This window comes from Nothobranchius furzeri, chromosome 7 (genome assembly GCF_043380555.1).
Source record: "Nothobranchius furzeri strain GRZ-AD chromosome 7, NfurGRZ-RIMD1, whole genome shotgun sequence".
NCBI classification, from domain to species: domain Eukaryota; kingdom Metazoa; phylum Chordata; class Actinopteri; order Cyprinodontiformes; family Nothobranchiidae; genus Nothobranchius; species Nothobranchius furzeri.
In genome coordinates, this window is record NC_091747.1 from 25,630,159 (window position 1) to 25,642,258 (window position 12,100).

The window sequence follows — 12,100 nt, forward strand, 5'->3', positions numbered from 1 at the left end:
AGCATATACTGTCCAAATATTGATGACCCTCCATTCTTTCGTAATTTTTTTCTCTGTACTCTTCGAACACTTGGACTGTCCACTTATACTTGGAGGTGATTTTAATTTTTGGATGAATTCCTTAACAGACAGGCTCAGTACAGCTGGGACTCAGCGCAATTAGCAATCCACTAATATAGTTAAACAGTACATGAGTGATTATGGGCTTTGTGATGCATGGCAATCTCTTCATCCTAACCGTGGAGAGTATATCTTTTTCTCACACGTCCATCACTCTCATTCACGTTTGGATTATTTTCTTGTCAGCAGTTCATTGTTGGCTGACATTTCAGACACCGAGATACACCCCATAGTTATCAGCGACCATGCTCTGGTTTCTTTAACTCTGGTAAACAAGAAGACAATCCCACCAAGCAGAAACTGGAGGTTTAATACATCACTGCTTAAAGACAAAGGTTTTACTGATTTTTAAAAAAAGGAGTGGGCTTTATATTTAGAACATGACCTGCCTGGAACATCAGCATCTATTTTCTGGGAGGCAGGATAGGCAGTGATGAGAGGTAAAATAATCTCTTTCTCATCACATGAGACAAAAACAGAACTTTGTACTCACCACAGATAAACCCATCAGATAACGAGATCGATGAGTTCCTTGACAGGATAACACTTCCTAAATTATCAGACAGCCAAGTTACAGTCCTGGACTCGCCACTAACATCAGCGGAGCTCCAGGAGGCCCTTAAATCCATGACTCATAGGAAAGCTCCAGGTCCAGTCGGGTTTCCAGCAGAGTTCTACAAAGAATTTTGGATCATTCTGGCTCCAACATTTTTCAGAATGGTGAGGGAAATCTAAGAGAGCGGCAGATTACAGCCAAACATGAATTCAGCCAATTCAGCGGGAAATGGAGCAGTTGCTCAGCGCCCCCTGCTGGTAACTCCGCTCGTTGTTCCTGTTCAGAGCTCCGAAGAGAGGAGAAGGTGTATGACCAAAGCCAGGTTCTGTAGGTTCTGGGAATCTCGGTTGGATCTGATTGGTCATAAATCTGAAATATCAGAAAATGTAAGGAAGGTCATCTTAAAACTATGATTCCTGACAAATTCATTAAAAGAAAACTCAATTTGAAAATCACTACAATGAAACAAACCTGGAGACCACAAAGCACCTGTTCTACAAAAGTCTAACAGCTATGGAAATCTCTCTGTGAATTATTCGTTTTTGTAACTTTAGATCTGGTCCCCTCAAAATTCAACTTGGTGTAATCCTAAAAAAGGACAGAATTATTTATACAAGATATAATATAAATGAAAATAGAAATGCCAAGTCTGACCTCTCATGACTTGCTCTTACTCTCCTTGTAACAAACATGTTTTAAATGACTGGATTACTTTACCATTACAACTAGTTCTACACGTCAATAGGACAACTTAACCTTTATTTAATTTTTCTCTCAGTTGTTCCATGTTTGTATGTTTTATTCTCTTTCATATATCATTGTTAATATGTCTGCCAGCATAAGGTTTTAATGTGGAATCTTGAAGGAGGTCTGGATTTAGAAAGAAATGTTAGATTATTGTGTTGATATTGGATTTTGTCAAAGTTCTTCAATAATTTATAGATTTTACATCACTTATTTATTTTTTGTCTTTAGTCATGTTTCCTTAATATAGCTACAAATATCTGAGGACAATCAAAACGTTAGAGTACTCAAAAACAAACAAATGAAATGAAACCTTTTGCAAACACGAGTCTAAATGTGTCGAGTGACATGAAGGAGGAGTAAAAGAGCAGGAGGGGAGGAGCAGGAGTGTTGATCAGAGGAGGAGAGGCGGCAGTCTGCAGCTCACACGGCGACATCAGCAGCTGAACTCATGGAAACAAAAAGGATTTACTTCACTGTGAACGGGATACCGGAGCAGGCCGAGTTCCCCGCCGACTGTCCTGCTCAGGATGTCAAAGGTAAGAGTGTCGTGTTGGGATGATAATAGATAAATGATCTGGTCTTCATCATTTAGATTTGCTGTATAAAAGAGCAGTTTGTCTGGTAATTTTAATAAATAAACATTTATTAAATGTTTTTAATGCAATGAATAAATGATGATTTCTGACTAAACTGTTGGGGCCGCTGTCTGATTCTCTGAGCGTCTGATCAAGTTTAACATGAAAGAAGTCTGAGGTTCTGGTTCTAACCCAGACAATCTGACAGCAGGCAGATTTGTTTCATGTTCGATTTGTTTTGTCTGGATGGATCTCCACAGAGAGCGCGGCTCGGGGGTTGCGAATGACCACAGTCACCAATTCTTTGAATTGTGTGTACTGAAACTCTAATTTCCCTCTGGGATTAATAAAGTATCTTTGATTGATTGACTGACGTAGTCGCTGCTGTGTGTTAGTCCAGCAGTTTTCTGCCTTAATCTCACGTTTCTGCAGATTCTTCTTCTCTGATTTCATGTTAAACATCATAAATGGATCATGTGTGGAGCTGGAGAATTTGGACCGTGTGTGTGTGTGTAGTCATGGTTTATTCGGTCGTTGAGCTCAGCTCCAGAGCAGGTGGGACCTACCTGACCCTGATGTTGGTCTTCATGGACCCGATCTCTGGGTGTAGTATTGGAGAGAGGGTCCAGTAAGGGAACTGCAGGATGTCATCTCAGCTGCAGAAGATGTGGTTCTGTTGGGATCTTCAGACCAGTTCGGCTGAGATGAGAGTCTGAGGTCCTGGTTCTCTTCTGGAAAATGATGGAGTGTCTTCTCTTTGTTGGGAGTGGAGGAGGTCTAGAGTCTTACTGAGCATGATGGTAAGATGGAGGATAGATGGACGGTCAGATCAGAGCTTCTTCTTCAGTAACTGAGGACTTAACCTGGTGAAGAAGCAGTTGAGCTGAAACATGAGGTTCTGGATTTGTTGCATAATCTAAATCCTCATCTGTGCTCTGAAGATCTGGATCAGAACCAGAAGAGGGAGTTCCTGGATCTCAGCGTGAAACTGACCTTCCTCTGGAGGTTCAGGCCTGATCAGCCCTGGAGATTAGGAGCTCAGGATAAAGCAGCTGCTCCTTAGCAGAAGACCCACAACTCAATATGAAATCTTTAAATGAGAATAAAGCCTGCAGATCCAGCTCCAGGAACACAGATGCTCTGTTCTGTTGATCCACTCGATCACCGATCAGTGAACAAAGTAAAACCTTCCTCCTAGATCTGTTCAGGTCTGCAGCCGAGGCCGGACCCCATGACATCCTGAAACTGTACAACCCCAAAGGAAACATCATCAACATCTCACCCAGCTTGGAGCCCAACGCTCCCGCTTCCCGCTACAAACTGGAGGTGGTGGCTGCCGACTGCAACAGCGAGCTGTTAGGTACCACTGATTCAGCACCACGGGGCTCCCTCTGACCCAGCCTGGTAAGATCTCCTTACATTCCTGTTTCCGTCTCACTCCAAGGTGCAGAGCTTGCTGGTTCACTTGGATTCGACCTCTCATCCATGGAAAAAAGGTAAAAATAAGATGGAAGTGAGTGGGAAGTTTTTTAGAAGCAAAACTCTTTTTATCGTCTGATATCTGTGACCGTAGCTGGAAACAGACCACAGGTTTAGCCAGAACCACATAAATCAGATGTGTAATTCCAGACTTCAGAGCCTGGAGAAGAAAATCCTGGTGGATGCTGGCGAGACACCTGCTGTGGTCTACGAGATGAAGAAACAGGTGGACTTGTTCCGGGAGAAGCTGGAGGTAGAGCCACCCATCTGGATGAAGAAGCTCCAGCTTTCTTCTCTGACCCCCCCGTGGAGTCCTGTGTCTCGCTCTGATTGTGTTTTTGTTTGAATCCTACCCACCTTCAGAGTGTCGAGCATCTCAGCTGGCTGGGGTTCTACAAAGATCTTTCAGAGGGAACTCACAAACCGTCGCCCTTCTACCACAAGAGAACGCTGCACAAAACCAAGGAGGAGTGTGAACATGTGCGGGAGAAGTTCATGCAAATGAGGTGAGTCCACAGGTAATCATGACAGGAAGCAGATTTGGTTCACACAAGCTCTCATTCCTCGTGTTTGCAGCTCTCTGGAGGTCTCAGAAGAAGTCAGGCAGTATCTGAAGACCCCAACCTTTGATAACTGGTAAGTTGAACAACAGGAATCAGATGCAGAATCAACAGCTCAGAGCAGCTGCTCATGATGGGCTTTGTCTGTTCCCGAGCCTTTCTTCTGACCAACGCCTTCATCTGAATATGAATGGGTCTGAACGGTCTTTCATAAGATCAGGGCTCTGCGTTTGATGTGAAGTGCAGCCGACAGTCTTTAAAGCAAGGAAGCAAACCCACTGAGGCTGAATGATGTCAGGATTTACATTCAGACCAAATAATCAAACCCAGACAGAAGAATTACAAGATTGCCCCAAACCACCTTTACCTTTCTGTGATATGACACAAGACCTCACAGGATTACACACTGTGTGTGTGTGTGTGTGTGTGTGTGTGTGTGTGTGTGTGTGTGTGTGTGTGTGTGTGTGTGTGTGTGTGTGTACAGGCAGTGGGAGGATGCAGAGATCATGGTTCTCCTGCAGGTCATGTACACGGACTTAGATCTGACTGTGACCTTCAACATTGAGCCTGAAGTTCTGCAGCGGTTCCTTTTCGAGGTCTACAGAAGATACAACAACATCCCATTCCACAACTTCAAACACTGCTTCTGTGTTACCCAGATGGTGAGATCTAGCAGCTAGAGTTCAATAAAGCTGCAGCTAAACATGAAACCATGAAATAACAAAGCTTCTCTAAAATACCAGCTGCAGTTGGTTCTGGTTCTGGTTCTGGTTGACCTTTTCTCTAAACAGATGTATGGGTTGATCTGGCTGACTGACCTGAGGAGCAAAATGGACTCCATGGATCTGCTGATCATGCTGAGCTCTGCAGTCTGTCATGACCTTGACCACACAGGATACAACAACGCGTACCAGGTCCAACCCCCAGAGCTGGAGACACAAACAAACAAAAAAACAAACAAACAAATAAATAAATAGCAAGTTTCTGTGATTAAAACTGACAGATTTCAAGTAAAAATGTACGAATCTCTCAGAGTTTTCTGCTTTAAAAATGTAAACGATGTATTTTTTTGGCTCCTTTTTAAGATAAACGCTCGAACTGAACTGGCGCTTCGATATAACGACATCTCTCCTTTGGAAAACCATCACTGTGCAGTGGCCTTTGAGATACTAGAGAGGGTGAGAGCTGAACATTTACCTGAGTTGTTCTAAAACAGGTGTGTCAGTCAGATAGGTGACTCAATCAACGGTTTTTTCCCATAGAGAGACAGCAACATCTTCAGGAATCTGTCTACGGACCAGTACAAACGGATCAGGGAGGGGATAATAACGTGATGTCATCTTCCTAACGAGCTCGTTAGAGTAACACTCTGATTGGGTGGTGTGTGTCAAGCTGTCATGTGATTACAGGTGCATTCTGGCCACCGACATGACGAGACACAATGAGGTTCTCAACAAGTTCAAGTCCATCGTGCCAGTTTTTGACTTCAGCAGCAGAGAACACAAAGATCTGGTAAAACATCAGGGTGGTCTGTTTCTGCACATGACCTTTAACGTTGTGGGTCCAAAGATGAAGAGTTTAAAACTGAAGGCAGAAAATCAGTCAGGAGATCTTCTGGTTACATTTATTAACAACCAGCAGACCCTCTGGTCCTGATGCTGAAAGCTGGAGGCAGAAACCTGGGATGATGATGATGTGAGGAGGAGGATGATGGTGCTTCGTTAGAGAGACTCGTTCTAGTCCAGAGCAGCTGGAACCATCAGAGATCTCCAACTAATCCCTCAGGCTAACAGGAAGTGTTGTTGTTTGTGCAGCTCATGATGGTCCTGATCAAAGTCAGCGATATTTCTAATGAAGCTCGGCCCATGGAGGTGGCAGAACCCTGGCTGGACTGCCTCTTACAGGAATTCTTCAATCAGGTACCAAACCCAGAACCTTCAGAAAGCCTCCTAACTGCAGGACACAAAAGAAAACGTATCAAGAACCCGTTTTAAACTATGAACCACATCAGCGAGACATCTATGAAGTCAGGTGTACTTAGGCCCCGAAGCAGAAAAATGGGTTACCACGGTGACCCTGATGAGCCACCAGCAGCAGCTCATCAGACTGGTTTTATCTGAACTTAGATTACAACAAAGTTGATGCTGACGTTTGGGTAAAAGCTCCGTTTCTTCAGAAACGTTTCTGCTTGATTGTAATGCTGTTCTCAGAGTGATGTGGAGAAACTGGAAGGCCTCCCCATCTCCCCGTTCATGGACAGAGACAAAGTGACAAAACCTTCATCTCAGATTGGCTTCATCAGGTTTGTTCTTCTGCCGCTCTTCATCGAACTGGCCAACCTCTTCCCCTGCCTGGAGGTAAGAACCTGAAAGAACCAGTAACCCAGAGACAACGGCTGGAGCGATAATTATCTTTAATTCCTTCTTCAGCAACACATAATCGACCCGGTCCGAAAAGCCTTGGATTACTACACAGAGATGGAGAAAGCTCTGGAGAAAGGGAAGCAGAACCGGACTCAGAACAAGGAAGTCCGACCCGATCCCGCAGCGGAGTTCTCTAAACCAGAATCCCACTGATCCCAGAAAACGGCACCATCCCAGCACCACGCTCTCACACTGACTTTATAACTTTTTATGTATTTTATCATCATTTATCGAATCATTAGTCAGAATTTCTGCAGGTTTAAAGGCTCAGGGTCAAGCTGCCACTGCCATCTAGAGGTAGAGCTGGAGATAGCCCCTGTGGTCCTCCCAACATCTGGAACACCTGGAAACATACCTGCTAAAGAGGAAATGTGCTGCTTTTGAAAGAATATTTATTTCTTGTGTCGATTCTTTTTGTTTTAGCTCGGAAGCATTTTCCTCGTAATTATTTAACAGAGAATGGCTCCAAAATACAGATAAAGTGAATAACTTCAGATTCTGGACGATCTGTTGATTACATCTATTTTTGGTTTTATTGGACATTAAATTGAAGGTTTCTGGCTCCGTTTGTTTAGGGTAACTGGTTTAAGGGGATAATCCACCCCTCAGCTCAGTCTGATGTCATATTCCCTGGATAGTTAGCCACTTCCAGGTTCAAAATGTTTCCTCCTAACAGTGAACGGCGAGTTATGGGGCCGCTACAGATGCACCTCGCAGCTGCGGTTTACAGCGGTGCTTTGTCATAATCGTGCCAAGTCCAAAACGACTCCATTCTTTGTTTGTGTTACGTTGTTTTCATGACATTAGGATCCATACTGAATAAATGTTTGACCTTTTCCTGTAAGTGCTGTTACCATTCACTCACATCATTTATTGTCGTTGTCGTCTTCCTCCGCTTATCTGGGTCCGGGTCGCGGGGGCAGCATCCCAACTAGGGAGCTCCAGACTGTCCTCTCCCCGGCCACCTCCAACAGCTCCTCCGGCAGGACCCCAAGGCGTTCCCGGACCAGATTGGAGATGTAACCTCTCCAACGTGTCCTGGGTCGACCCGGGGGCCTCCTGCCAGCAGGATATGCCTGAAACACCTCCCCAGGGAGGCGTCCAGGAGGCATCCTGACCAGATGCCCAAACCACCTCAACTGGCTCCTTTCGATCCGGAGGAGCGGCGGTTCTACTCCGAGTCCCTCCCGAAAGTCTGAGCTCCTCACCCTACAGTGAGGCAAAAAAGTATTTAGTCAGCCACTGATTGTGCAAGTTCTCCCACTTAAAATGATGACAGAGGTCAGTAATTTACATCATAGGTACACTTCAACTGTGAAAGACAGAATGTGAAAAAAAAATCCATGAATTCACATGGCAGGATTTTTAAAGAATTTATTTGTAAATCAGGGTGGAAAGTAAGTATTTGGTCAATAACAAAAATTCAACTCAATACTTTGTAACATAACCTTTGTTGGCAATAACAGAGGTCAAACAATTACTATAGGTCTTTACCAGGTTTGCACACACAGTAGCTGGTATTTTGGCCCATTCCTCCATGCAGATCTTCTCGAGAGCAGTGATGTTTTGGGGCTGTCGCCGAGCAACACGGACTTTCAACTCCCTCCACAGATTTTCTATGGGGTTGAGGTCTGGAGGCTGGCTAGGCCACTCCAGGACTTTCAAATGCTTCTTACGGAGCCACTCCTTTGTTGCCCGGGCGGTGTGTTAGGGATCATTGTCGTGTTGTAAGACCCAGCCACGTTTCATCTTCAAAGCTCTCACTGATGGAAGGAGGTTTTGGCTCAGAATCTCACGATACATGGCCCCATTCATTCTGTCCTTATCACGGATCAGTCTTTCTGCCCCTTAGCAGAAAAACAGCCCCAAAGCATGATGTTCCCACCCCCATGCTTTACAGTAGGTAAGGTGTTCTTGGTATGCAACTCAGTATTCTTCTTCCTCCAAACACGACGAGTTGAGTTTATACCAAAAAGTTCTACTTTGGTTTCATCTGACCACATGACATTCTCCCAATCCTCTGCTGTATCATCCATGTGCTCTCTGGCAAACTTCAGACGGGCCTGGACATGCACTGGCTTCAGCAGCGGAACACGTCTGCCACTGCAGGATTTGATTCCCTGCCGTTGTAGTGTGTCACTGATGGTGACCTTTGTTACTGTGGTCCCAGCTCTCTGCAGGTCATTCACCAGGTCCCCCCGTGTGGTTCTGGGATTCTTGCTCACCGTTCTCATGATCATTTTGACCCCACGGGATGAGATCTTGCGTGGAGCCCCAGATCGAGGGAGATTATCAGTGGTCTTGTATGTCTTCCATTTTCTGATAATTGCTCCACAGTTGATTTTTTCACACCAAGCTGCTTGCCTATTGTAGATTCACTCTTCCCAGTCTGGTGCAGGTCTACAATTCTTTTCCTGGTGTCCTTCGAAAGCTCTTTGGTCTTGGCCATAGTGGAGTTTGGAGTCTGACTGTTTGAGGCTGTGGACAGGTGTCTTTTATACAGATAATGAGTTCAAACAGGTGCCATTAATACAGGTAACGAGTGGAGGACAGAAAAGCTTCGTAAAGAAGACGTTACAGGTCTGTGAGAGCCAGAGATTTTCCTTGTTTGAAGTGACCAAATACTTATTTTCCACCCTGATTTACAAATAAATTCATTAAAAATCCTGCCATGTGAATTCATGGATATTTTTTTTCACATTCTGTCTCTCACAGTTGAAGCGTACCTATGATGTAAATTAATGACCTCTGTCATCATTTTAAGTGGGAGAACTTGCACAATCGGTGGCTGACTAAATACTTTTTTGCCCCACTGTATCTCTAAGGCTGACCCTACGGAGGAAACTCATTTCGGCCGCTTGTGTCTGTGATCTTGTTCTTTCGGTCATTACCCAACGCTCATGACCATAGGTGAGGATTGGGACGTGGAATCGACCGGTAAATCGAGAGCCTGGCTTTCTGGCTCAGCTCTATCTTCACCACGACAGATGGGCCCAGCCTCTGCATCACTGCAGACGCCGAACCAATCTGCCTGTCGATCTCCCGATCCCTCCTACCCTCACTCGTGAACAAGACCCCGAGATACTTAAACTCCTCCACTTGAGGTAGGACCTCTCCCCCGACCCGGAGTTGGCAAGCTACCATTTTCCGGTCAAGAACCATGGTCTCAGATTTGGAGGTGCTGATCCTCATCCCAGCCGCTTCACACTCGGCCGCGAACCTACCCAGCAAGAGCTGAAGGTCAGAGCTGGATGAAGCTAGGAGGACCACATCATCCGCAAAGCAGAGACGAGATTCTCCTGCCACCAAACTCGACACACTCCACACCACGGCTGTGCCTAGAAATTCTGTCCATAAAGGTAATAAACAGAACCGGTGACGAAGGGCAGCCCTGGAAGAGTCCAACCCTCACCGGGAACAGGCTATGCGGACCAAACTCACGCTCCTCTGGTAAAGGGACTGGATGCCCCATGGGGACACGGTCATAAGCCTTCTCCAAATCCACAAAACACGTGGATTGGTTGGGCAAACTCCTCCATCACCCTTGCAAGGGTATAGAGCTGGTCCACAGTTCCACGGCCAGGACGAAAACCACATTGCTCCTCCTCAATCTGAGATTCAACTATCGATCGGACCCTCCTCTCCAGTAACATGGAGTAGACCTTTCCAGGGAGGCTGAGGAGTGTGATCCCCCTATAGTTGGAACACACCCTCAGGTCACCCTTCTTAAATATGGGGACCACCACCCCGGTCTGCCACTCCACAGGAACTGCCCCCGGTGACCATGCAATGTTGCAGAGATGTGCCAACCACAACAGCCCTACAACATCCATAGCCTTGAGATACCCAGGACGAACCTCATCCGCCCCCGGGGCTCCACCGCTGTGTAGTTGTTTGACTACATCAGCAACTTCTGCCCCCTAGATTGGACAGTCCACCCCCAGGTCTCCTGGCTCTGGTTCCTCCTCAGAATGCATGTAGGTGGGATTGAGGAGCTCCTCAAAGTATTCCTTCCACCGTCCGACTATAACCCCATTTGACGTCAGCAGCTCCCCATCCCCACTGTAAACAGTGTGAGCGAGTTACTGCCTTCCTCTCCTGAGGCGCCGGACAGTTTGCCAGAACTTCTTTGGAGCCGATCGATAGTCTTTCTCCATGGCCTCACCAAACTCCTCCCACGCCCGAGATTTTGCCTCGGCAACTGCCACTGCTGCACCCCACTTGGCTATCCGGTACTGTCTGCTGCCTCTGGAGACCCACAGACCAACCACGCCCTGTAGGCCTCCTTCTTCAGCCTGACGGCTCCCCGGACCTCTGGTGTCCACCAGCGGGTACGGGGGTTGCCACCACGACTGGCACCGGCCACCTTGCGACCACAGCTAGCAACAGCCGCCTCAACAATCGCAGAGTGGAACAAGGCCCACTCGGAGTCAATGTCCTCCACTGCTCTCGGGACGCGGTCAAAGCTCTGCTGGAGGTGGGAGTTGAAGACCGTCTTAACAGGTTCACATAATTTATGCTAAACTAAAGCAAAAGAAATTCTGCAGGATTAGGAGTATGAGTGGACTACTTAAAAATGCTTTCCCTACTTGTCAAACTCTGGAGAATTTGACAACAGGGCTGGAATAGCCCTCAGAGTAGAAGAACGAAGAACCAATCAGGATGCAGAGATTAGACTGAGGCAGGCTGAAGTCCACGATGAACGTCTGAGCTTTAGGGCTAATGAACAAAGGATGCAGAAAGATGTGTGGGTGTAGAGTGCACACCTGGACAGCAGGGGTCAGATTAGAGTAAATTCTGAGAAAACAGCTGCTCATCTACCAGTTCAGACAGAACACCCAGATTACTGCTGTAGACATAAAACAACAAGAGAAAATAAATGAAGCTTAAAATATAAAATGCGTCTGATGTTCAAAACCAAGAGAGAAGGTAAACGTTCACCTGGTGTCATCACGAGAGTAGAAACAGCTGATATTGTCCCGTGTCTGCTCCGGAAACATGAATGTTTCTCCGATTTTGATGGGAACAGAAACATGAAGTTCAGGAGAGAACCTTCAGCAGCTGGAGAACTCTGATGTTTAAAATCAGACAAAGAATGACGGTGAAGGACACCTGACCCGTTCCTCTGCAGCTCAGAGCTGAAGCTCTATTCCTGGTTTGGCTTCATCAGAGGAAAGGCCTTCTGGCTGAGAGGAGAGGAGGAGTGTGACCTCTGTGACCTCACTGAAGCAGCTGGTTCAGTGACGACATCAGAACCGAATCCAGGAACATCTGACCACCAACCCGTAGAGAAAGCCTTGTTTTACTGGGGCAGCAGTTTAAAGATGAATTATTTTAGAACGTCTGACTAAACGAACTGAATAAATTATGTTTTTAAAATAAAAGAAAACAAAAACAAAATGTTCAAAGTAAGTCTGAAAAGATTTTATTAAAATCCCTGAAACACTTTTTGTTTTTGACATATTTAAAAATAAAATGTAACTCTGTAAAGGAAACACATCTTGGATTAAACAAAGTGGATTGAATTAGGATTAAGATTCAGATCCTTAAATAAAACAAACATTAAAGTTTAACGTGATTTAAAACTTTTGTTCGTTTCTGATCAGATTTGTAGTTTTTAATCATGACCAGGTCACCTAA

The 12,100-nt window shown here is 45.6% G+C and overlaps 1 protein-coding gene and 1 long non-coding RNA gene across 3 annotated transcripts; one reads left to right on the forward strand and one right to left on the reverse strand.

The window, feature by feature from the left end:
• Positions 1 to 1,676: 1,676 nt before the first annotated feature.
• On the forward strand, positions 1,677 to 6,786 carry LOC107382749 (high affinity cGMP-specific 3',5'-cyclic phosphodiesterase 9A). Its single transcript, XM_015955032.3, has 14 exons — positions 1,677 to 1,959; positions 3,197 to 3,358; positions 3,443 to 3,494; positions 3,628 to 3,730; positions 3,841 to 3,983; positions 4,054 to 4,113; positions 4,522 to 4,699; positions 4,829 to 4,951; positions 5,123 to 5,215; positions 5,300 to 5,367; positions 5,447 to 5,549; positions 5,852 to 5,956; positions 6,248 to 6,394; positions 6,467 to 6,786. The coding sequence occupies exons 1-14, from the start codon at positions 1,872 to 1,874 to the stop codon at positions 6,611 to 6,613; spliced, it is 1,572 nt and encodes a 523-aa protein (XP_015810518.3). The 5' UTR covers positions 1,677 to 1,871; the 3' UTR covers positions 6,614 to 6,786.
• On the reverse strand, positions 4,861 to 11,541 carry LOC107382750 (uncharacterized). Of its 2 annotated transcripts, none has more exons than XR_011521136.1 (3): positions 11,402 to 11,541; positions 11,227 to 11,309; positions 4,861 to 4,966 (listed from the first exon to the last, which is right to left on the reverse strand). It is a non-coding gene; the product is annotated as an uncharacterized lncRNA (long non-coding RNA). The 2 variants fall into 2 exon arrangements; XR_008565975.2 differs by lacking the exon at positions 4,861 to 4,966 and adding an exon at positions 5,857 to 5,990.
• Positions 11,542 to 12,100: the final 559 nt, after the last annotated feature.

Bases quoted from the DNA above. Each gene is read 5' to 3' on its own strand.
- LOC107382749 (XM_015955032.3), top strand. From the start codon at position 1,872: ATGGAAACAAAAAGGATTTACTTCACTGTGAACGGGATACCGGAGCAG. The intron at 1,960-3,196 runs GTAAGAGTGTCG...CCTTCCTCCTAG, and splicing joins TCCTGCTCAGGATGTCAAAG to ATCTGTTCAGGTCTGCAGCC. The intron at 4,114-4,521 runs GTAAGTTGAACA...GTGTGTGTACAG, and splicing joins ACCCCAACCTTTGATAACTG to GCAGTGGGAGGATGCAGAGA.